The 26361-nt window shown below is 35.7% G+C and overlaps 2 protein-coding genes across 2 annotated transcripts; both read right to left on the bottom strand.

Annotated features, from left to right (window-relative positions):
• Positions 1-16896: 16896 nt before the first annotated feature.
• LOC104886863 (uncharacterized) lies at positions 16897-19041 on the bottom strand. The gene is made up of 3 exons (XM_010671392.2): positions 18282-19041; positions 17627-18232; positions 16897-17540 (listed from the first exon to the last, which is right to left on the bottom strand). The coding sequence occupies exons 1-3, from the start codon at positions 19039-19041 to the stop codon at positions 16897-16899; spliced, it is 2010 nt and encodes a 669-aa protein (XP_010669694.2).
• Positions 19042-19088: 47 nt separating this feature from the next.
• On the bottom strand, positions 19089-20135 carry LOC104886864 (uncharacterized). Its single transcript, XM_010671393.1, has one exon. The coding sequence runs from the start codon at positions 20133-20135 to the stop codon at positions 19089-19091; it is 1047 nt and encodes a 348-aa protein (XP_010669695.1).
• Positions 20136-26361: the final 6226 nt, after the last annotated feature.

Below are 26361 nucleotides of genomic sequence, written 5' to 3'. Positions count from 1 at the left end.
TAGTTTGATTTTAATAGTGGTAAGTCTAATAAATTTATGTTATCTTGTTAATACAAGAGTGAAAGAAACTCACTTTCCTCTCTTTCATAATACTAGCCTTCATATGCACGCGATGCGTGCGTTAATTTCAAAATTGGTTATTCTATTAGATACTCCATTCATACTTTATTTATGATTAAACTTAAATGTGAAAAATTCAACAGTTAGATGAATTTAGATATATAAATTTGCTAATGTAAAAAAATAAAAAGGTTGTGAGTGATTGTTAACATTAATTTTTTGTGAATGAATATTGAACAAAAAGAACAAAAATAATGAGTTGGTTTAACTGAATTAAAGAGTATCAAAGGTAGTGAATGTTCAGACTTTTCATGTGCACGTTATGTATGCCATCTTTTTTTATAAGGTATAAATATTTTGTCCATTTAATTTTTGATTGAAGTATTTGATGCATATACCATTTTAAACTTATTTTAAATGGCAAGTTGGAATGAGAATTTTTAAATGATTTGCTTTTGTAATTTTTTTCATTCCATTAATTAGATCATTGAGGGTAATTTAGGCACTTCAAAAGAGGACACCACACCTCCTCCCTTGGCTTATATAATAGAGATATCAATTATTATTTATATTTTTATAAATGTATTAATTGGATTATTTTGAAATAATATCATATTATCAAAAAATATAATTCTAAATCGTACCAACTTATAAATAGTTATAAAGGAATGATATATATAGTATACATTTAGTAAAAGATGAAATTAACATATCTAAATGATTTTATAGATATAAAAAAATAATTTGATTTTTGTGAGATATAAAGTAAGAAGGAACATGGTGATAAATTTTTCAAAATGTATTTCTTTAAATTCATTGCAATTCATTCTAGTTTACTTAAAACATTAAAAAAAATATGAGTTTTATCGATCAAGTACTAACAACAATAATTTCTAGGTTATATTATAACTTGATCTTCTACTAATATGCTATAGACACCTTAAGGGAATGAATATTATATATATTTATATGCATATATATGTAGCAAAATATATACATATTTAAATGATTTTGTAAATATTTAATAATAATTGAATTTTAATAATTTGGTGAGTTTTAGTCGTCCAAATAGGTTGGTTTATAAAATCAGCTCAAATAAGGTACATTTTATTTTATTTGGTTAATATGAAATATAGCTGAATTCAGGTCAGTCATAAACAAATCTGGTGTTTACTAGATCTAGTCGGGTTCTGGGTTAATATTTGGTTGGGTTACGATTAGGTTCGAATTTGAATACAGGTCTGTGTGGTCAGGTCAAAATATGATCTTGTCGAGTGCCGGTCAGGTCGGTAATCCCAGGTCAAATTTCGGTCAGGTCTGAAGACTGACATTCACAAGTCAAACCAAGTTCAAATCAGGTCAATATCAAGTTGACCCAATGGTCAAATCTGTTTTTGACAATACTACAATTACAGGAAAACTTTTGACTTCTAGGAACTAAGTTTTCCTACCCCATAACTCTTAAATCAGATTAGCTTGTAAATCATTTTCCTTGCCTTGTTCCTTTTTTTTTTCTTTTTTAGGGACAGTTAATTTTTGGTTTTGAGGTTAGATAACTTTTGTTGCGATTCGCTTTTGTTGGTTAAGGTTTTATATGGCTCCCTAGTGAATTTTATGGCTTGCTACTTGCTCTTTAGTTATCTATAAAACAAGCTAAGCTGACAGTTCATTGCTCGCACCTACTACAAAATCTATAGATAATGATACCGTTACACTACTGAATATTATAATACGTCAACTATCTCTAACTATCTTAGTATCTTACTAATAGCCTAGGCTAAACATTAAGTTTTCAGAAGAAAAAAATTGAATCAGAAGCAGGACAATATTTCCTCCTACTTGTTTCAAGATTTTCCATAATTTATTGCACGTTTCTATATCATACCAAGAAGGTGGCTGACTTATACTTTTTGTTCCTGTCAAAAATATTCTAAATAAGAAGATTAGAAGAATAAATAGAAACAAGAGTAAATAATAAATAGATGGTGGAATCCAACTTGGCATGACCATGTAAAAAAAAGGTAATATTTGAATCAAGTCAAAAACAAAAACAAAAAGTTAATCACAAAATTGATTCTCTTCCACTTAGATATTAAACGACTTCGGGCCTGTTTGGCATAAAACAGTTGAAATGAACTGAACTAAACTGAACTGAGTTGAACTTAACTGAACTGAACTTAACTGAACTGAACTGAATTGAATTAAACTGAATTGAATTAGATTGAATGTAATAAATATATAATTAATATTTAAATAATAATAAAATGAATATTAAATAATTATTATAATGATAAGTAATAATAATGAATAATGAATATTGAATAATAATAGTATTTTTGGATATTTTTAAATGATAGTTATAAATAAATTATATTAATAATCATAAATTAATAATAATAATAATTAATGATAATAATGATAATTAATAATAATTATTTTATATTAGTTTTATTAATATATTAATACTTGATGATGATAATTAATACTTGATGATGATTATATAATAACAATAATATCTAAGAAGTAAATTATTATTACTAGTTAATAATTAGATTTAATAATATAATAATATTTAGTAATAAAAATAATGATTGAGTCGGACCGCGCAAAATTGCATCATAACCCGTTTTGACGCGATTTGATTGGTTTATGGGCTAAAAACGTGAGTTAATTTGTGCTTTTGACCTAAACCATATTCCTCCTAATAATAATAGTAATAATAATGAGTAAAGTTATAATAAACAAAATAATATATAGAAATAATAATAATAATAATAATAATAATAATATAATAATAATAATAAATAATAAAAATAATAATAATAAGAAGAAGAAGAATTAGTAAAATAAATTAGACCAACATAATAATAATATTTAACAAAATGGTTATAAAAGAATGCAGTACTACCGCTAATTGTAGGTAAGCCTCTAAGAAGTATTATTTATCGATCTATGACTCGTTATTAGCAAGATTTAATCAAACAATTCATCATGTTGCAAGATTAACAAAATAAACCTAATCAATTAGAAATATGAAAGACTAATTGATATGCCATGTTTATATGGCATTCTTGACACTTTTTCACTAATTACTAATGGGATTTGACACAAGTTTTGTAATGATATTGATCTTTTTCTCTACTATGTTGTAATTTGCTCTTTTGAATCATTTGAGCTCATTTGTGTTGGAGAAAGTTCAAGTTGGAAAGTTAGCATGTCGAACTGAAGCAAGGAAGTGAAATGCGTGCTTCATGAGTATTTTTGGTATGAGTAAGTCATATTCAAGAAGGGAGATGAGAAGCTACGGCCAGGTCTCCGCGGTCGCGGGAGATTTCATTGCGGCCGCGACGAATTATGGCAGAAAAGTGCCGAGAGCTCCTCCACGACTTCACCGGACCCCCCTCCGCGGTTGCGGACCCCTGTAACGAGGAATCGACTTTTCGTCTTCCCCTATTTTGCTGATTAAAAGAACATTACGTCTTTTGTGTTTAGGATCGTTTTTCATTTGATTTTGAGAAGAATTCAAATAAAAATTGTAATCCTTTATATTATGAAGAGCTAATCTTCCATCTTGGTGTATCAATCGAATCAACCATTTTAATCAACTTGTGAGTTCAATTCTTCTTTTAAATTGCTTGAATGTTGATGATTCTTCATGTTCTTCATGATTGATTGTTTTTGTGCTTAAGTTAACTTGGTCAATTAACTTTTTGCTTATTACAATCTCTACTATCTAGATAATTGTCTGCTTTGAGATTATCTAGGGTTTGTAGTTTATGCCCAATTATCGCACGCTCGTGGATGATTGGAGTATAAGAAGAATCATGATATAATTTCACATTCGACCGCTTGTGTGAATGCTAGATTACCCTATTGAAATTTCCCTAGTTGTTATCTAATTGCTTAATTAAACCTAGAACGCTCGGGCTAGGTTGTTACGCCATTAAGGGTCAGATTAGAGCGCTCGCTTAGTCTTACCATTACGTTAGGGGAGATTGAATCTTATGATTCACAATAGGGCGTTCAAGTAACTTAGGTGTTGAATTGTTCAATGATCAAGGGTTGAATTGGTTGTGAAGATTGATTGCCAAGTTCTCGTTTATTATTTGTGTAACGCCCCGACTACTAATTCACTATTTAAGATAATCTAATTAGCAGCGGAATACCTATTTAGTCGAGGCATTACTGCCGCACCTTCGGTTAGGAAGGTGCAAGGCTACAATCATATAAACTATTTAAACATTAAGAGATATAATAGTGATAACTTAGACATCTTATATTATAATAAAGTAGACAACGTTAACGTTTACTTGACATAACAACGATAACTCATATCAAAGCATATGGTCTTACATTCTAGTTAAGTTAACCTTACAAGTTAGTAGCACTAATACTAGATGATTTAATAAGGTGGTAATCCTTGCCACTACGCAGTACCATCATCCCCAGCAGTACCTAAAACATAAATACAAAACGTTATGAGCCGAGGCTCCGTAACAAACTACCCTAGCAACGTAAACTCATTTCAACTCATTTTATTTACAAAACAGGGGGAAAGAATAATTCAAACATTTACGAAAACAAAATTCATTCAATTCACTTTAATAGTCCATGATTCCATTTCATCAGTTTTTACTCTGGTTGATGTACATCAGTCAGTGTTGGGACGTCTCCCAGTATGTGTATGCACCACTGTGCAAGGGCCTTGGCCCCGGACATTGCCTTACACCAGTAAACAGTAGTGGGCCAGTGCCCCAGTAAACAGTATCGGGCCAGTGCCCCTGTAAACAGTACAGTACGTGCACGACCTTCAGTCAGTCAGTAGGTACAACCAACCAGTTCTTTCACTTTTCTTTATCATGTTACTTTTCTTTTATTTTAACAGTGATCAGTGTATTCCAGTAACTCAGTAACTTCCATTAATATTTCATAACAATATCATTTCAGTGATCAGTATGCTTCTGTAACTCAGTATCTTTCAATCATATAAATCTCAGGATACGTAATCAAAACATGTAATAATATTCCCGCAACTCAAAAACCGTGTTCATAAATCACCATCTTATAAAAACGCATTTCAAAGGAATTGCGGGTACCAGCAGTAGTTGTTACCTTGATTGCAGAATAATAATAATAATCCTCTTCTTATGTCCTTGATATCGTCCTTACTGAGCTCCGAGGAACGAGTTCTTTTAAGTTTCAAAACGAGTATTTTTTTTATAAGTTAGTAAATTAATAGAACATATTAGTATTAGTGCTCTTTAAGTGTGATTCTTAGTTTAGAATATTATTTATGTAAGTTATATAATCTAACTTATTTGCGGTTACGTAATACGTTGAAGTTATACTAGCTTATCCAAAAATCTTTATACTTAGTTCTATAGATATTATTTAGAAATCATGTTAAAAATATTACTCATATTTTATTCCCATTAAATAGTGACAATTATATAAGTGAGCCATTATTAAAATTATAAGTGTTATAACTTTTAAACTAATTTAGGAGTATATATTAAAACATGTTATAACTTAAATAATTTAAAGTTTGACTATCTATGTTTTTGTAGGACTAACCGTAAATAGTATTTGCTAAACTTAGCTAACCTTAATTTATAAGTGACTTAACTTAGTTATAAGCTTGCATCATTAACACTGTTATTACTTAGCCATAAGGATTTAATAAATTTGAAAATTAATATACAAAGTCAATGTTCAATAAAACCAAAGTAAAACTCACCCAAATAAAACAACACACACGCAGGGGAGAACGAGAGTCTTCGACGTCGGGACAGGAGGACCGGCGAGTGGGCAGCGTTCCGAGGCGGCGAAGGGGACAGGAGGCGGCGAGTAGGGAGGCGAGTGATGATGGGTGGTGGTACAGTAGTGTCGCGCAGAGGAGAGAGAAAGATAGGCGTGCAGGGGGATTCGAGGAAAATCGAGTAGGGAGGGGAGATGGTGGGTGCTGGTGGCGTGCGGGCTGGGCGACGGCGTTCCGCGGCGGAGGAAAAGTCGGCAGGTGGGCGGCAGAGAAGGCGAGAGATGATGGGTCGTGGTGTGGTGGTGTGTGCGGCTCACGAAGAGGAGAGAGATTGAGGCGGGTGTGGGGGACGATACGAAAGAGGTGTGGCGTGGGGGTGGTGTCGCTGCCACTGGGCGGCAGCCTTGGCGGTGTTGTAGGCTCACCGGTGCTGGTAGAAAGGTGGGGCTATGGTTGTTGTATGGTGGTTGTAATGGTGGCCGAAAACAGAGGAGGGAAAAGATTGAATTTTTGTTTTCAAATTCTTCCCATTGATTGTATTTTTCTGTATTTTTGTTGTTGATTTTGTGATTGAGAAACTCAACCATTCTTCCCTATTTATAGAGAACCCATCTCAGTAGATGAATTTCAGAATTTTAAATTACCAAAACCATTCAAGAAAACAAGTGGCTAAATTCAGGTTTTGAGAAAACCAGTGGTTTAAGGGTGGTTGAGAGGTGAAAGCTCAATTAAATTTACTGAGATAGTTTTTGACTTGTTGAGAAATCTCCATTCTTGTCCTTCCACGTATGGAGGAGGAAGAAGATGGAGTTATTGCTTTCCTTTTGTGTTTTTTCTGATTTTTGGAGAAGAATAGTGCTAGGCCTTTTTTGTTTGTTTGGGCCTCAAAGGTTTGGGCATTGATTGGTCCATCAGAATTTTTAACCTTAAGTCCTACATATTTACAAGATTGATGCTAAATTTAGAATTTAATTTATGATTGTTATCCTAAAATATTAAAACAATAACTTAGAAATTAACTTAGAAATTTTTAATTACTAAATTAGTTACTTTAGTTTAATTATTAGATTAATTAATTAAAATATAAAACTTGGGGATATTACATCCTTCCCCTCTTAGAAAAAGTTTCGTCCTCGAAACTGGAGCTCAGTTAGAACCTAATCATTATAATAAACATTCATATAAAAATTCAATCCAAATGATATATGCGTAATAAGCAATGTCATAAATCATTTCATCAAATAAACATTCAGATCATGCAGTTTCATATAATTAGAGCATTCATTACAAAAAGATCATATCACCCTAAGAGAAAAGGTGGGGGTATTTCGTTCTCATTTGTTCCTCTACTTCCCAAGTAGCCTCAGAGGTCAAGTGGTTAGCCCACATAACTTTCACCATTTGGATCACCTTACTTCTCAGTTGCTTTTCTCTTCGGTCAAGTATTTCAATTGGTTTCTCCTCATAGGTCAAGTCATTTCGTAGCTGTAAAGGCTCGTGTCTAATTATGTGGCTGGATCTGGGACATATTTGCGCAACATCGACACATGGAATACATTATGGACCTTTCCAGGTCAGTCGGTAATGCTAACCGATACGCTACCTCATTAACCCGTTCTAAGATCTCATATGGTCCAATATACCTTGGACTTAGCTTCCCTGATTGGCCAAATCTCATGATCCTTTCGTGGGTGATATTTTCAAGAATACATGATCTCAACCATAAACTCCAATGGTCTTCTCCGTCGATCTGCATAACTCTTTTGTCTACTCTGAGCTGCTTTCATTCTTGATTGTATCAATCGGATCTTATCTGTGGTTTCTTGAATCAATCTGGACCTATGACACGTGCTTCATCAATATCGCTCCAGCACAAAGGCGTGCGACATTTCCTTCCATAAAGTGCTTCATAGGGAGCCATCCAATGTGGCTTGATAACTGTTATTGTACGAAAACTCACCATAGGTAAGAATTTCTCCCAAGTTCCTTGAAAATCCAAAACACAAGCTCTAAGCATATCTTCCACAATCTGATTTGTCCTTTCTGTCTGTCCGTCTGTTGTCGGATGAAAAGCAGTACTAAAGTTAAGCCTTGTTCCTAGAGCTTTCTGTAACTCTTTCCAGAATTTTGCCTGAAATCTTGAATCACGATCAGAAACAATTGAGCTAGGCACTCCATGTAAGCGTACTATCGTGTTCATATATAATTCAGCCAATCGATCCAAACTCCAGTTACTCTTCACTGCTAGGAAATGTGCCGACTTTGTCAACCGATCCACAATAACCCAAATGGAATTCATTCCCTTGGTTGACATAGGCAAACCCAAGATGAAATCCATCGATATGGAATCCCATTTCCACTCTGGCACATCCAAAGGCTGCAACAAACCAGCTGGCCTCTGGTGTTCTATCTTAATCCTCTGGCATGTTAAGCATTTAGCCACAAAGTCTGCTACTTCCTGTTTCATATTGCTCCACCAGTACACCTGCCTTAAATCCTTGTACAACTTATTTCCTCCAGGGTGAATTGAATATGGTGCATTGTGGGACTCAGTAAGAATTCTTTTCTTCAAATTTTCATCATTTGGAACACATAATCTTCCTTGAAACCTCAAAGTTCCATCTTCTTGGATTACAAAACCAGGTGACTTCCCATTCTTCACATCCACCTTTATTCGTTCCAGTTGTGAATCATTTTCCTGAGCTCCCTTTATTTCATCAATTAAGCACGGCCTTACCTCCATTGCATTCAAACAAACACCCTTTTCCTTCTGAATGAGTTCTACCTCCATCCTCACCAAATCATCATGAATGGCTCGAGAATAGACAGGATTGTTTTCAGGTGAGATTTACGACTCAGGGCATCAGCAACTACATTGGCTTTTCCAGGATGGTATTGGATATCAAGATCATAGTCCTTCAGGAGTTCTAGCCACCTACGTTGCCTCATGTTGAGCTCTTTTTGGGTGAAGATATATTTCAGGCTTTTGTGATCAGTGAAAATTTGACACGAGGCTCCATACAAATAATGTCTCCAAATTTTGAGGGCAAAGACAACAGCAGCAAGTTCTAGGTCGTGGGTGGGATAATTTTGTTCATGTGTTTTGAGTTGGCGAGAGGCATAGGCTATCACTTTTCCATTTTGCATTAAGACACAACCTAACCCGTGTTTGGAGGCATCACTATAGATAACAAATCCCTCGGTTCCAGATGGAAGGGTAAGAACAGGGGCAGTGGTGAGTCTTCTTTTAAGTTCTTGGAAGGCAGTCTCACACTCCTCAGTCCACTTATATTTGACATTCTTCCTCACAAGTTTGGTTATGGGTAAGGCAATTCTAGAGAAATCTTGCACAAATCTTCTGTAATAGCCAGCTAATCCCATGAAACTCCGAACTTCAGGAACATTAGTTGGTCTAGGCCACTCCACTATTGCTTTTATTTTCTCGGGATCCACAGACACACCTTCTTCAGAGATAATATGACCCAAAAATGATATTTCCTTGAGCCAGAATTCACACTTTGACAGCTTAGCATATAATTGATTTTCCACTAACATCTCCATTACTTTCCTCAAATGCTCCTTATGTTCCTCCATGTTCTTAGAGTACACAAAATATCATCAATGAAAACAACACAAACTTGTCTAGGTATGGCTTGAAGACACGGTTCATTAATCCATAAATACAGATGGTGCATTGGTTAACCCAAAAGGCATAACAACAAACTCATAATGACCATATCGGGTTCTAAAGGCAGTTTTTGGAATATCCTCAGGCTTGATACGAAGTTGATGGTAACCAGACCTCAAATCTATTTTCGAAAAGACTTTTGCACCTCGAAGTTGATCGAAAAATCATCTATGCGGGGTAATGGGTACTTTTTTAATGGTGATCTTGTTTAATTCCCGATAATCAATGCATAACCTCAAACTTCCATCCTTTTTCTTCACAAATAAAACGGGCTCCCCAAGGTGACACACTCGGTCGAATATATCCTTTTTCAAGTAACTCATCTAATTGTTTCTTCAATTCTTGTAACTCGGTTGGGGCCATCCTATAGGGTGCCTTGGAAATGGGGGCTGATCCTGGGATTATCTCGATGCTAAAATCTAATTCTCTTCGTGGAGGCATACCAGGTATCTCATCGGGAAACACATTTGGGTATTCACAAACCACAGGTATATCAGTTATGGAAGGTTTAGGGGAATTTAAATCTATGACACTACAAAGGTACCCAAAATAGTCAAACTCAGGCATCTTTTGAGCTCTCAACCCATAAACAATTTGGATTTGAGGTTTTGTCACAAATTTTTGGTATGAAATTCTACGCCCATCAGGTGCTTTAAGGGTCACACTTTGCTTAACACAATTGATGTCAGCCTCATATTTAGTCAACCAATTCATCCCCAAAATCACATCAAATCAGATAACTCAAATTCTACAAGGTCAACTAGAAACTCAACTTCCCCAACACAATTGGACAATTTCTATACATGACTCTACATCTCACAGTTTCTCCAGTAGGTAGGGCAACACTTAGAGAGGAAAAGTCACATGATGGTTGCAAGTTCAGGTTTTTGGCAAACAATGGGGAAATGAAAGAATGTGAAGCTCCAGAATCAAATAAAACATGGACAGGCAAAAATGATAGAGAAGGTACCGGTAATAACAGTGTCATCATTCTCAGCCTCATCTTGCCTCATGACATAGATTCTTCCGGTCGGTGCTTGTCGTGGTGGATTACGATATGCTCCAGCTGTATTGTTGTTTCGGTTGCGATTAGTACCAGCTGAAGACGTTCCTCCAATGCTATTATTTGCTCCCGGTGGCTTAGGACAATCCCTGACATAATGATCACGACTCCCCATCTATAGCAAGCATTTGAGCCAACACGACATTCACTCTCTGAATGTTCCTTCTTCCACACTTGGCACACTCCTGAGGTTTGTTCACAGGTGCCCTGAAGTTACTCTGAACTCGGTTACCTCCATGATAACCTTGACCCCTATAATCAGATTGACCACTATCATTTCTCCTGAAATTTTGGCTCCCTTGATTAGACCTTTTTGCCCCTCCTTGATTATCATTCCTCCCATCATTCCTCCTTTTAAAGTTACTATTCTGAGATTCTCGAAGCAATACTACGCGTTCCACATTAACAGCAACATCAACCATATCCTGGTATGAAGTGAACCTTTGAGATGCCAACCTATCCTGATATTTGAGCTGAAGACCTCGCTCAAAACGGTTCATCCTTGACTGCTCACTAGTTACCAGCTCAGGTGCGAACCTTGAAAGCTCCATGAACTTATTAGCATATTCCAAAACACTCATGTACCTTGCGTAAGTGAAGGAATTCATCTTCTTTCTGCTTCCTAAGTGAAGGAGGATAAAATTTATCTCGCATCAAATCCTGAAGTTTGCTCCATCCAAACCCAGGTTCATTTTTCTTTTCCTTAACAATCTTCCACCATAAACTTGCTTGGCCCTGAGATAAAATACAGTAAAGTTTACCCTCCATTTCTCAGGGCATTGCAAGGTTTCAAACAGCTGGTCAATGCGATTAATCCAATCTTCAAACGCCACTGGATCAGGCTTACCATCATATAAGGTGGATTAAGAGATGAGAACTTCTTGAACATCGCAGCGCTCTCATTTTCATTAACAACTACCTTCCTCCGGGATTCTTGGATTAACTCAGCTAACATAGTGCTCATATTTTCCAATCTTTCCATTCTTTCTGCATTCCTATCTAAAGGTTCATAATCATCATCCTGGTCATCCTCTATATGCACATCCTCCTCGTGCACATTTTCAGCACCATTTGTAACATCGTTGTTGACGTCAACGGTCGACATTCTGCATGTCAAATTACGGTTACGTTGTAATAAATCGTAAAGTATTCCCATTTCCCGTATCCTACGCTCACACTCATTATAATATAACTATTTTTAGTTTTCAATTTACTTAATTCAATTTTTATTAACATAATTCCTTATTTTATCTATAATTTAATCAATGTACCTTTAAATCCTCTTTATAACTTAATATATTTTTTAACGTAAAACCATGGGGTTAAACGTTATGGTTCAGAACCGTTTGCTCTGATACCACTCTGTAACGCCCCGACTACTAATTCACTATTTAAGATAATCTAATTAGCAGCGGAATACCTATTTAGTCGAGGCATTACTGCCGCACCTTCGGTTAGGAAGGTGCAAGGCTACAATCATAAAACTATTTAAACATTAAGAGATATAATAGTGATAACTTAGACATCTTATATTATAATAAAGTAGACAACGTTAACGTTTACTTGACATAACAACGATAACTCATATCAAAGCATATGGTCTTACATTCTAGTTAAGTTAACCTTACAAGTTAGTAGCACTAATACTAGATGATTTAATAAGGTGGTAATCCTTGCCACTACGCAGTACCATCATCCCCAGCAGTACCTAAAACATAAATACAAAACGTTATGAGCCGAGGCTCAGTAACAAACTACCCTAGCAACGTAAACTCATTTCAACTCATTTTATTTACAAAACAGGGGGAAAGAATAATTCAAACATTTACGAAAACAAAATTCATTCAATTCACTTTAATAGTCCATGATTCCATTTCATCAGTTTTTACTCTGGTTGATGTACGTCAGTCAGTGTGGGACGTCTCCCAGTATGTGTATGCACCACTGTGCAAGGGCCTTGGCCCCGGGCATTGCCCTACACCAGTAAACAGTAGTGGGCCAGTGCCCCAGTAAACAGTGCCAGTAAAACAGGTACGTGCACGACCTTCAGTCAGTCAGTAGGTACAACCAACCAGTTCTTTCACTTTACTTTATCATGTTACTTTCTTTTATTTTAACAGTGATCAGTGTATTTCAGTAACTCAGTAACTTCCATTAATATTTCATAAACAATATTATTTCCAATGATCAATATGCTTCTGTAACTGTGTATCTTTCAATCATATAAATCTCAGGATATGTAATCAAAACATGTAATAATAATCCCGCAGCTCAAAAACACATGTTCATAAATCACTCATCTTTATAAAAATGCATTTCAAAGGAATTGCGGGTACCAGCAGTAGTTGTTACCTTGATTGCAGAATAATAATAATAATCCTCTTCTTATGTCCTTGATATCGTCCTTACTGAGCTCCGAGAACGAGTTCTTTTAAGTTTCAAAACGAGTATTTTTATAAGTTAGAAAATTAATAGAACATATTAGTATTAGTGCTCTTTAAGTGTGATTCTTAGTTTACAATATTATTTATGTAAGTTATATAATCTAACTTATTTTGCGGTTACGTAATACGTTGAAGTTATACTAGCTTATCCAAAAATCTTTATACTTAGTTCTATAGATATTATTAGAAATCATGTTAAAAATATTACTCATATTTTATTCCCATTAAATAGTGACAATTATATAAGTGAGCCAATTATTAAAATTATAAGTGTTATAACTTTTAAACTAATTTAGGAGTATATATTAAAACATGTTATAACTTAAATAATTTAAAGTTTGACTATCTATGTTTTTGTAGGACTAACCGTAAATAGTATTTGCTAAACTTAGCTAACCTGTAATTTATAAGTGACTTAACTTAGTTATAAGCTTGCATCATTAACACTGTTATTACTTAGCCATAAGGATTTAATAAATTTGAAAATTAATATACAAAGTCAATGTTCAATAAAACCAAAGTAAAACTCACCCAAATAAAACAACACACACGCAGGGGAGAACGAGAGTCTTCGACGTCGGGACAGGAGGACGGCGAGTGGGCAGCGTTCCGAGGCGGCGAAGGGTGACAGGAGGCCGGCGAGTAGGGAGGCGAGTGATGATGGGTGGTGGTACAGTAGTGTCGCGCAGAGGAGAGAGAAAGATAAGCGTGCAGGGGGGATTCGAGGAAAATGCGAGTAGGGAGGGGAGATGGTGGGTGCTGGTGGCGCGGCTGGGCGACGACGTTCCGCGGCGGAGGAAAAGTCGGCAGGTGGGCGGCAGAGAAGGCGAGAGATGATGGGTCATGGTGTGGTGGTGTGTACGGCTCACGAAGAGGAGAGAGATTGAGGCGGGTGTGGGGGACGATACGAAAGAGGTGTGGCGTGGGGGTGGTGTCGCTGCCACTGGGCGGCAGCCTTGGCGATGTTGTAGGCTCACCGGTGCTGGTAGAAAGGTGGGGCTATGGTTGTTGTATGGTGGTTGTAATGGTGGCCGAAAACAGAGGAGGGAAAAGATTGAATTTTTGTTTTCAAATTATTCCCATTGATTGTATTTTTCTGTATTTTGTTGTTGATTTTGTGATTGAGAAACTCAACCATTCTTCCCTATTTATAGAGGAAGCCCCATCTCAGTAGATGAATTTCAGAATTTTAAATTACTAAAATCATTCAAGAAAACAAGTGGCTAAATTCAGGGGTTTTGAGAAAACGAGTGGATTAAGGGTGGTTGAGAGGGTGAAAACTCAATTAAATTTACTAAGATAGTTTTTGACTTTGTTAAGAAATCTCCATTCTTGTCCTTCCACGTATGGAGGAGGAAGAAGATGGAGTTATTGCTTTTCTTTTCATTTGTGTTTTAATGTTCTGATTTTTGGAGAAGAATAGTGTTAGGCCTTTTTGTTTTGTTTGGGCTTCAAAAGGTTTGGGCATTGGGCATTGGGTCCATCAGAATTTTGCTAACCTTAAGTCTTACAATATTTACAAGATTGATGCTAGGACTTAGAATTTTAATTTATGAACTTTGTTATCCTAAAATTATTAAACAACATATCTTAGAAATTAACTTAGAAATTTTTATTTACTAAAATTAGTTCACTATTAGTTTAATTATTAAGATTTAATTAATTAAAAGTAAAACTTGGGGTTTTACAATTTGATTTTCCTTGTTTATGCTTTATTTGTTTCAATTTCATTCCTCAAAAACCCCCCATTGTTACCATAACACACGCCTAGTCAAACCAAACCTACCTTCTCCGTGGATTCGAACCTTACTCCCTTATACTACGTTTGTGTAGGGTAGTATTGATTTATTTGCGCGTTAGCCGATACGACTTAGGCCTCACCACTAATCAAATTATAAAAAACATCGATCAAGATACATAACATATAAAAATAGATTCCCAAATTCTAGAAAATAAGACTACTCGATCAAAAAATAAACAATAGAATCTAAATCTATAAAGGAAACATAATTAAAGAAATCAATGAAAGAAACTAATATTGCTCATAAATTAATGAATAACATGAAAAACTAGGGTTTGCAAGTAAAGCTAGAGAGAAAGAGAAAGAGAACAAGAAAACAAAACTAGAAATAAAAATAATGTAAGAGATGGGAGGAGAGAAAATAAAGTAGAGCCAAGATTCCTAACTAAATAATACTTTCTGTGTTTAGAAATAGTTGCGCCATTTAATGTTTTTACGCTTGCCAATGAATGATATCAAACATTAATATCATTAGTTATCAATAAGTAAACACTATAAGAAGTTGATATTAAAAATATATACATTGAGGCGAATCTAATAAGATCTCATATAACTATGTTTTTCCTTAAAATATAAATCACCCAAGACAATCAAAATGTAAGAAGTGAAAAATAAACATTGTACAAATGGTGCAACTATTTCTAAATGGAGTAAATATTAAGTAATCTAATGTGAATAGGAAAGTAAGTTGCAAGATAAGGAAAGTCGAAATATTCATTTAATGGGCGGATATAGTGATCCGCGCATACGCGTGGCGGATTCCAACAAAAACAGCCCGAACTTCCGAAAGGCTTAACTCCTTAACTAGAAGTCTCCGCAGGGCATGCCGCCTATACTTAGAAAGCTCTTCAAGTATATTTCCCAATCTTCTGAAATTATTCAACTCTTAGAAGCACATCAAAAGTTATAGTCAGACTAGTAGACATGACTTCTTTTTCACATTTCTCCCAATGATTTTCCGCTTTATATTCGCTTAAACTCATATTACGAGATTTCTAAACGACCCTTATGCAATGCACCTTCTTCCAAATGCTTATAATCCTAAAGTTTAGTTAATCGAACTCCAAATACATGTTCATTACATGAAATTCATCAAAAACACGAAAACAAACCAAATAAGAGTAGAATTACTAACTTAAGAATATAATGCTGTAACACCCCAAAACGTTGGTTTCATAACTTTATCGGTTTTTTCACCAAGTACCCCCGAATTTTCAAAAAATTCACCTGGTACCCTCCAAGTTTTCAAAATTCACCTGGTACCCCTCAGTTTTGTGTAAATACACCCAAATACCCCTACTGTCATCCTTCCGTTAGAGCTCCGTTAGACCAAACTTAAATTCACAAGGTACCCTTAAATATAAACATTTTTCACCAGGTACCCCTAAATGTTACCAAATACAACCTGCAATTTAACGGCTAGTTTCTGATTTTAAAAAACTAGCCGTTAGGTGCCTTTACTAAGTTTATTTATATATTGCGGATCCCCCTCTTGACATCTTTAGTAGTTATCTCTTTTTACCATCTCTCTAAAATGAGTTCTCTCTCTAAAACATCATCCTAAACCCAAGAGTCAACATATGTTCGGGTTCCAAATCGAATGTGTAGATGTGGGAGGAAATTTGCAATTAGAAGTTCTGATTCAAGTTTAAACCCACAACGATTGTACTTTAAGTGTGATGTTTGTGACACTTTTAGGTGGTGCAAAGGTTGGGTGGAGCAAAGTGGAGGCATCCATAATGAGGCACAGACCATGGGAAGGTCATAGAATGAAAATATGCTAGAAGAGTTGAAGAGAATGAAAAAGAAGCTTAAAGAACAAAGGAACTTAGTTAGGCTTACAATAAGTTAAGTTTACTTATGGTTGTATTGCTTGTCATTGTAATTTGGAAGTAAGTGATGTAATTTTGGGCACAATAATGAAATTTTTTTTGCTTAACATAATTATCATTGCATCCAAAAAGATCAATATAGCTTTACAAAAAACTGATTTTCCAACAAACAATGTAGCTTTACAAAAAACTGCTTTTAGTTAATTCCCTAAAAAATTATGTTCAAAAGTTGCAAATGTTAGTATGTTGCTTAGGTGGCCTTTCTTGCTCTCTTCTGTGTCTTCTTGGAAGTGCTAGCCTCACCCTCAGCTTGTGGCCTTGATCTTTTTTTTCCTGCATCTCCTTTGCCACATGTTCTTGCATTATGGCCCATCTGCTTGCACTTGCTGCACTTCACAGAGCTGTGTCTCTTGGCCTTCTTAGCTTCATTCACACCTCTCTTCCTCTGTTTTGGAGGTCTGCCAGCACCTCTTTTCTTGTTTGGAGGATGAATTAGTGGGAGGTTGAAATCTGGCCATTGAGAGTGATCAGGCATGGGGTGGATATGCTCAGCATAAGTTGCCTTGTAAGCTGCCCCCTTGTAATAATCAGAGACATAGGCCACGGGGTCAACTCTCTCATTGTACATAACTCTCAATGCATGCTTGCAAGGGATACCACATCCTTGCCACTTGCCACACCCACAACTTAACCTAGCCAAGTTGATTGGAAAAGTGACATTACCATCTGTCACTTCAAACTCCCCTCCTCCACATGATGTTGCATGGCAGAATCTAGAATCCCCACTCCTACTTTCCAGCACCTTTGTAGCATAATCAGTGAGGTGCCCAGGCTCCATTTCAATAGCCTTGTCAAACCTTGCACCAATCCTCTTCATTGACCACACTCTTATAGCTGAAAAAAGTGAAGCAAATTGTTAGAGCAATAATAGTACAGATCAAAGGAAAATTAAAAAAAAAATAAAATTTGCAATTGTATACCTTGAAGTAGGTTGAGCACAGGCAGATCTCTGTGAGCTTTTGTGCAGGCATTGAAACTTTCCACAAAGTTTGTGGTGTTGTGATCACAACTGATTGTTGTGTCAAACATATGCCTAGACCATTGCTCTATGGTGTTATCTAGATAGGCAGCAGCATCTTTATCATGAGCCAATATCTTCCCCATTGCTTTGTTGAACACATATTTGTTGTAGGCATTTGCTGCAACCCAGAATAGTTTGTGGAAGGCTGATCCACTCCAGCCCATGTTCTTGCAGTTCATATATAAGTGTTGGCAGCAGACCCTCCTAGTAACCTTGGGAAACACCCCATGCACAGCAGCATCAACCCCTCTCATCCTATCACTAATGAAGCACCAATCTTCCTTGTTACAACTTTCTTTTTCAAAGCACAACCTTAAGTTCCTAAAAAAGTACTCCCATGATTCTGTGCTCTCAGTATCAACAATCCCATATGCAATCAAAAAGATTTCATTATTACCATCTACACCTAAAGCAGACAACAGAATCCCCTTATAATAGCCACTCAAGTGTGCTCCATCAATGCCTATCAAAGGCCTACATCCCCTTAAAAAGCCCCTCACTTGTGCTGCAAATGAAAAAAAAAAAACAGGCCTTGAAAGTTGGAGCTACCTGACCTGTGTTGCCTGTCCATGATATAAGGGCATATGACCCTGGGTTTGTTGACTTAATCATCTCAGCATATGTGGGGAGTAAGCTATAAGCCTCAGCAAACCCTCCATAAATCTCCTCCTTAGCCATTGTTTTTACCTTGTAAAACAATCTCTCCTTAACTGTCACCCTAAACTTCTCTTGAACTACCCTTTGCAAAGACTCAACAGGTATATCAGGGGTTGTTTTAATGACATCCAACAACTTCTTGCACAACCAAGCAGAAGAGACCATGGAGTTCTCCTCTAACCTCCCACAAGTGCTATGTTCCCCCTTAATGGTCTTGATGGCCCAACTGATTTTATCAGTTAATCTGGAAGCATGTATCCTCCATTCACATGCTTCCATTATGCAAGCAGCTGTAAACCTCTTACTATCAGCCTTCAATACAAGAAGACCAAAGCCTTCTTGGATGCAAAAATCCCTCAGAACCTCCAAAAACACTTCTCTTGTTGGGAAGATCAACCAGGGCTCTAGTTTAATGGACCCAAATGGTTCTTCATTCCATATCTTACCATTCCTATACAACCTGTCCATAGTTGAGCTACCATCTAAGAAATCCTCAAAAGCCTTCTCAGAAACATCATCATATGCAAATGAGTCCTCATCCTCGTCCACAATGAAATCCCCCAAGACATCATCATCTTCTGATTCATCCTCCTCAGCAATGAAGTCTTCATCATCACTTACTGATTCATCATCTATATCATCATCAACAAAGACCATCTTCTTTTTTTCTCCTTCCAGTGCCTTCCCTCCCAGTTCCTTTAGGCTTAGGACATAGGTGCCCTCCCCCTTAGCTGTGGTTTTAGCACTCTAAAACCTGAGGGCCTAACCTTCTTTGCCTTTCCTTTCACCACAGAACCCTGGTCAGTTGGGGTGGGCTCAAATGGGGTATGCTCAAATTGGGTGTGTTGTGAAATAGGTGGTGATTGGGTGGGTTGTGTTTCACTGGGCTCAGATGCAAAGGTTTGGGTGGACTGTGTTTCAGTGGGCTCAGAGGGGATGGTTTGGGTGGGCTGTGTTTCAGTGGGCTGGGAGGGTGTGGGTTGAGAGGGTGTGGGCTGTGTTTCAGTGGGTTGAGAGGAGGTGGGCTGAGTTTCAGTGGGCTGGGAGGGGGTGGGTTGAGAGGGTGTGGGTTGTGTTTCAGTGGGTTGAGAGGGGTTGTGCCGTGTTTCAGTGGGTTGAGAGGGTGTGGGTTGTGCCTCAGTGGGCTGAGAGGGGGTGGGTTGTTTAGGGCCAGCCTTCTTGGGCCTTGGGGTCAGTTTCTTTTTCTTGGGGGTGGCAATGGTTTTTTTTCTTGGGGTTCTCTTTGTGGGTGATGTTGTTTTGGGCTGATCATCATTTGTTTTAGTAGTTTCAGTGGGTTGTGAATCATTTGTTTTAGTAGTTTCAGTGGGATGTGAATCCTTTGTGGGTGTTGTTGTTTTGGGTTGTGCCTCACTTCGGCTGGGGTTCTCTTGGGTTCCATGCTCAGGTTCAGGTTGTGAAAACCCAGGGACCATTTCATCAGCATCCTGTGTTGAGTATACTCTCATGTACTCAACAACATCTAGATCAACAAACAACACAGGAACCTCAATAGCAACACATAATCCAGTAGCATATTCATTCTCCTCTTCCAACCTCCTCTGCTCTTCCTCTTCTTCTTGTCTCCTCCTTTCCTCCTCCTCTTGCTCTCTCTCCCTCCTTAATATCTCTTGTACTCTCCTTATGTTCTCAAGCTTCTCCCTTTCCTCATTATCTTTCTTTGCAAGAACAGACCTAAATACATGGCAAGGGTCTGCAGTCTCCTCTACCCATACCTCAATGGTATCCATGACTAAGCCCCACACCCAGACTTTCATCAAGTCAGAGTCAGTCCTCAACTCTATTTTCTTCTTAGCCTAGTATTCTCAACTAACACCGTAAATAATTTAGACAAGTACACATTCTGCTTTACTGATTCCTCCAGAAAATCCTCAAACAATCCCATTAAATGACACAAATCAGTGTCTAATAACCACACCACCTAAGCCATTAATCCTAATATCGCAATAATAATCAAATTACAAAAAAAAATTAGAGAAAACCTAAGTACAAAGCGCAATTATACATGCAACTGATTTAACTTGAAAGAAAACAACCACAAATCACCCTAACTTACTAAAACATGCAGAAAATTATACATGGAAGTGATTTAACTTCAAATCAATTTAGGCTGAAGAAAATGAAGAAAAATTTTACCTTTTCGCACTTTAAAAACCGTCGCTTTGCAATTTTTCAAGTTCTTCGCAATTCCACAAAATCGCACTTTTCCTTCAATCTTCTGATCAGATTCTTCAAGTTCACAAATATCTGACCCAGATAGCTTCCTAATGCGCACCAAATTGATGTGGAATATCGAAAAAAATCCCCAGTTTTAGGGTTCCATGGATGAACCAAAACAGAGGAGTGGAAGATGAGGGGACGAATTTTTTGGAAGTGAACTAAAGATGTCTGACAGGAGGTCACCATTATGGCGCCACAAAATTAATGGCAAAGTTGTAAATTTGGCCTAACGGAACACTAACGTCCGTTAAGTCTAAGGGCATTTAATGATATTGTACAGTAACTGAGGGGTACCAGGTGAATTTGGAAAACTTGGAGGGTACCAGGTGAATTTTTTGAAAACTCGGGGGTACTTGGTGAAAATACTGTAACTTTATAAAACATTCACTTTTCATTAAAATATCTGACCAAACCTTTAGGGTGTTACCGCTACATCTATTGTTAAATAAATGCAAGGCTAATTATTGAAAATAAAAATTCAACTTACAAAGCAAAGTATCAAAATAACCCAATCTAAGTTGTCTAATTTAAACCAATCCAAAACTAAACAATCCCAATATATGTACTATAATATTTATTAAACTAGGTGGATTTAAAAACTATAAATTCACTCCTTCCTGCAACGTAGTCCCTTTCACCAACCTGCACAATATAAATAGGAAAAGAACAAAGAAAAACAAAAATACAAAAATTAGGGAAAGCTAAGTAATTACAACTCCATCCCATAAAATAATAATTATTATTATATTTTGAAAATAATTTTTATAGCATAACACAGACAAGTATAACGTAGTATAGACAAGTATAACAAAATACATACAAGTATAACATAATACATACAAGTATATAATATGATTAACCATTTCAATTATTTCAAGTTTATATGAGTCATACAACAACAAATTTAATTATTAGGGGGGAATCGAACGTTAGTAGGCCGGGACTAACCCCAGTAACCACCTACTTCAACATGGGTCGTCACCCAGATAAATTAAGAGTAATGGCAAATATCGTTTTGCAGAACGTCCCTAGTGTGCACACCCCTCACTAATCTAATGGGTATCCGCAATGCGCACCAATAGTATTAGGAGGAAGACAATAAAGAGTTGTAACAGAATAAAATCAAGTACTGTTCATCACCTATGGAGGATCCAAGTCCACAGGATAATTCCCTCAATAATATTTCCACTTTATGTGATTAATATATTTTAATAGTTATGACACATCAAATATCACATTGACATTAACAGGAACGTCTTTATTAAATATATTTCACAACTTAACCACTTTATAAAATTATAATAATCAACGTCCATAATTCATAGTAACCAATACGCCCATCATTAGAACCTCATAAAGTCACAATACCAACTTATAATACCATTCAAAACATCAATAACTCACTAGTTGTACCCATTAAGTTACATTCCCAACATTAATATAATTTTTAATATGGTGATTACATATGTACATTATAAATCTGAAGGTAATAACAAATACTAGTAGATACATATGTATTATACGCAGGGATAGTAGTACTAAAATGAATTAATAATAATTTTAGTCATAACAAGTATTAACACTATTTATGTCAGGTAATATACATCCAACATAAACATAGAATTACATAAACCACATGTATTACACATAGCACATACAATTCATAACGGGATTCTAGTTGTTGATGGACATTGTGAATTACCTCAAACGCGTTCCAAGTATAGCAATATCAACTAAAAGTCGCCTTCTACGAAGTTTCCGTCTACAACAAATAATATTACTTAAAGTTAGTCACTTAATATAATATCCCGAAAGAATAATTAACCAAAACTGCAAAATTAATAATATCAAGGTTGAAAAGAAAAGAAAAAAAAAGAAAAGAAATTGAACAAATACGTGACAGTGCACAAAATTCAATAAAAATATTTCAAAATTTTTTGTGACGACATCCATCACTCAGCAACACTACAAGGACAAATTCATTAATTTCCTTTGTTGGTTTTTTTTTTTTGCTTTAAAAATCAAAATCTGAAATTGTTTTCCATAAAACAAGGAACTAAGGCCCCGTTCGTTATCGTTTTTGTTTTCAGTTTTCAGTTTTTTTGAAAACTAAAAACCAAAAACTGCAAACCAAAAAAAGTAGTTTTCACTTTTTAGTTGTCAGTTTTCAAAATCATCATGTTCCCAATATATTTGACTAATTTTTTATTCATTATAGAACATATATCATATGACTTTGAAAATCAAAAAACCAAAAAACAGAAAACCACAGTAATACCGAACGGGCCCTAAAGTTCCAATTTTTTTGAGTACTGCTACTGCACGCAGACGAGAAACCAGAAGGAAGAGAGGAAAGAAGAAAACCGGCGCGGGACTCCGGTCAAGTCGTCAGAGTCGCCGTGTCGGGTTTTAAAAATATATTACTTCCTCCGTTTCAAAATAGATGGTACATTGTTGACTAAAACGCTTGTCGAGGCACTACTTTGACTACTAATATCTTTAATTATGTATTAGAGTAAAGTATAAAATTTTGATTTTCTGAAAATATACATTAAGACAAATCCAACAACATATTACATTATAACATTTGATTTTACCTAATAGTAAATAATGCATGGTCAAACCTCATTCATGAATAATGGAAAAGTCAACAATGTAGCATCTATTTTGAAATGGAGGAAGTATTATTTTTTTCCTGGTTGAAACCTTCGAAACACAACAATGGTGATTTTAGATATGAAATTTAGAACTTACCAACGAGATGAAGAAAGTGTATTACGTGGAGATTTTTGGGTGTTTGGGGTATAAATATATGTATAAATCTTAGGATTTTCACCAAAAGATAAGTATTTACAAAAATCTAATCCTTTCCCAAAACCAACTCAAGTTATAATTTTAGAATTTTCTTTTCTCTCTATTTTTTTTCTTATTGGACGAAAAAGATGATAAAATAAAATCTGATTTTCTTTTAGCAATTTTTTTTTCGAAATATATATATATATTTATCTTTTTAAATGATAAAAAAAATAATTTGGTATAATAAAACAAATTTCCATAAAAAAATCTAATTATTACTATTATATTCTATTTTTTAGAATTTTATATTTATAAATCTTATTATAACAAAAATAAATTTTATAAAATAGTTACAAAAATTTGGAATATTATAAATGCAAATATGAAGTTGAAAAAAAAATGCAACACTTAGTGCACTTCATGATTTGCAAAAGGGTCCACTTCAAAAATTTATATCTCACCATATATCATTAGGGGGTTATTTAAGTTCAATATTAGAATTTATTCGGACAATTTTTCAACTACTGATCACAAGCCCGATTTCGACAGAAAATAAAGGTCAAATGCGTGAAATTTTTCTCACTTATGAAGGTATGTTGGAAGTTTGCCCTCTTTGTGGATCGGAAGAACACACCTTAGATGTTTGCTCTCAAAGGGCAGACCATAACCTTCATCTTTTAGTGGATAGGCTCAAGGCTAGTACCATTAATTCCCCCCGAACTACTCCAGCACCCCATAAGGAAGCTGAATCTAGTGGAAGATGGATAAAGGTTGTACCAAAACGCAAAGGTCGAACATCAACCGCTACCAAAAAAGCAAAGGTTCAAGACCCAGGTTTTAAAACCCCACAAACTGAAGCTAATAAACCAACCCAGCAAGAAAAGATTACGAACCTAGTCACATCTAAACTCAATGTTTCCACCTCCGACATTAATAAGGATAATGTGCACCCTTCTGACCCTCAGAAATCCCAGCCTTATGTGAGTACTACAAGTAATCTTGAACCTCTTTTAGCTAATTAAACAATTGAAGAAGCTGACCCTGAATATGTTGAAGCATTACAAACTCTACAATCTACCATTCCGCCTCCTGCATTCCCCCCGATTATTAATGAATATGGTTCAAATATAGGCCATCTGAGCCCCTCCTCATCTGACACTGCACTTGCACATGAACTATCGGAGGTCGATAAATTGTTTTTGGATGCTTTAGGCCATGAGAAGGAGATTACCATATCCTCTGAGTCTTCAAAAAGACGCCGCACTGAAGATGAGGAAGACTCTGCCTCTTCCAAACAGAAGAAAAAGTGACAATTTAGATGCTGACTCAACCTTTTGACTTACTAGCTTACTAATATATCTTAGTTTATGTATCTAGGCACTACTAGTAGACCTACTGTAATGGCTAATATATATGTGTGTACTGAGCTGCAAAGATCAATGAAATTACACTTTTTTGAATACCACTTCATGGCAATAACTCACATTCAATCTGCATCATTTTGTATATTCAATCTATTCTATAAACTATCAGTGGAATAATCAAATTCACTGCAGGTATGAGGATAAAAATATGGGAGTCAAGATTGCTTTGGAGCATTGCGAAAAGGATAGCAACAACTATGATCAAACATCTGAATATTACAAGAACTCTCAAAAATGGAAAAGTCATTGTTCAAAGATTCTTATAAAAATTGATAGCCTAATAACTATCATGATAGTAGTCATTATGATGTTTCAATACATCAAAGTGATGAAATATGGGGCTTGCCATGTAAGAATAAAAAATGGCTCCCTAGTATGTACAATTTCATTACATGTAATTAATAACGACATATTGTTATATTTATTGGGACTGGCTTATGGCCTTGCCCAGCATCTTTTGATGCTTGCCCAGACATTTGATGTCTTATGACAAGTAGAACAAATACTATGGATACACTATGAAAATTATTAGTTGGAATATCCAAGGAGCAAAAAAACAAAATGCACAAAGTGAGTTAATTTTTCTCACTCGCAAATTCAAACCTGATATACTCATTATTCTTGAAACAATGAGCTCTAAGATTAATAGACATATCATTTTAAAAACACTAGGATTCGATGACATGCTTATTATAGATCCAAATGGACATTGTGGAGGTATGTGGATTTTTTGGAATAATAATGAATTCATGATTACCCCACAACCAGGTACCTATCGTCTAGCTAACTTTATCGTACAAAACAAAAATACCTTAGCATCCTTTTGGCTAACAGGCTTGTACGCACCAGCTCAAAATTCAGAAAAACCAATCTTCTGGAATGACATGACCTCATTTTTTAGCACCTTACAAATGCCTTGGTGCATTATTGGCGATTTTAATGAACTATTATATATCTCAGAAAAGAAAGGAGGGAACCTGGCTCACAATAATCGCTGTCAAATACTATCTGAATTTATTTATGCTTGTAATGCAAAAGATGTTTTAAGTCCCCCGAATTCCTACTCATGGAAAAAAAGATACAACCATCATCATATTTATGAAAAGCTTGATCGTTGCATAGTATCTTCTGCATGGGCTATTGATTATCCCAACGCTTATCTTCATTATAGCACATTTACATGCTCAGATCATGCCCCTATTATTTTGTCAACAAGTCAAGACACATATCAGAAGCCACCTAGATTTCGATTTCAAAATGCTTGGATAAATGATCCTTTTACTAGAAAACTAGTTAAAAGACAATGGAATCAACGACACTCTCATTCGCATTTCTATAATATATCTCGAAAGCTCCAATATGTGAAACAAGAATTAAAAACTTGGTCCAAGAACAAATTTGGCCATATGCAACTAAAATTGGACCAAAATCATGACAAATTATTAAATGTTCAAAATCAACTATTACTATTCCCTAATAACGCACATATTGAGCAACATTTAGCCCGTCTCATAAG

This window comes from Beta vulgaris, chromosome 2 (assembly GCF_026745355.1).
Source record: "Beta vulgaris subsp. vulgaris cultivar EL10 chromosome 2, EL10.2, whole genome shotgun sequence".
NCBI lineage: Eukaryota > Viridiplantae > Streptophyta > Magnoliopsida > Caryophyllales > Amaranthaceae > Beta > Beta vulgaris.
This window is presented reverse-complemented; position numbering and strand designations above follow the sequence as displayed.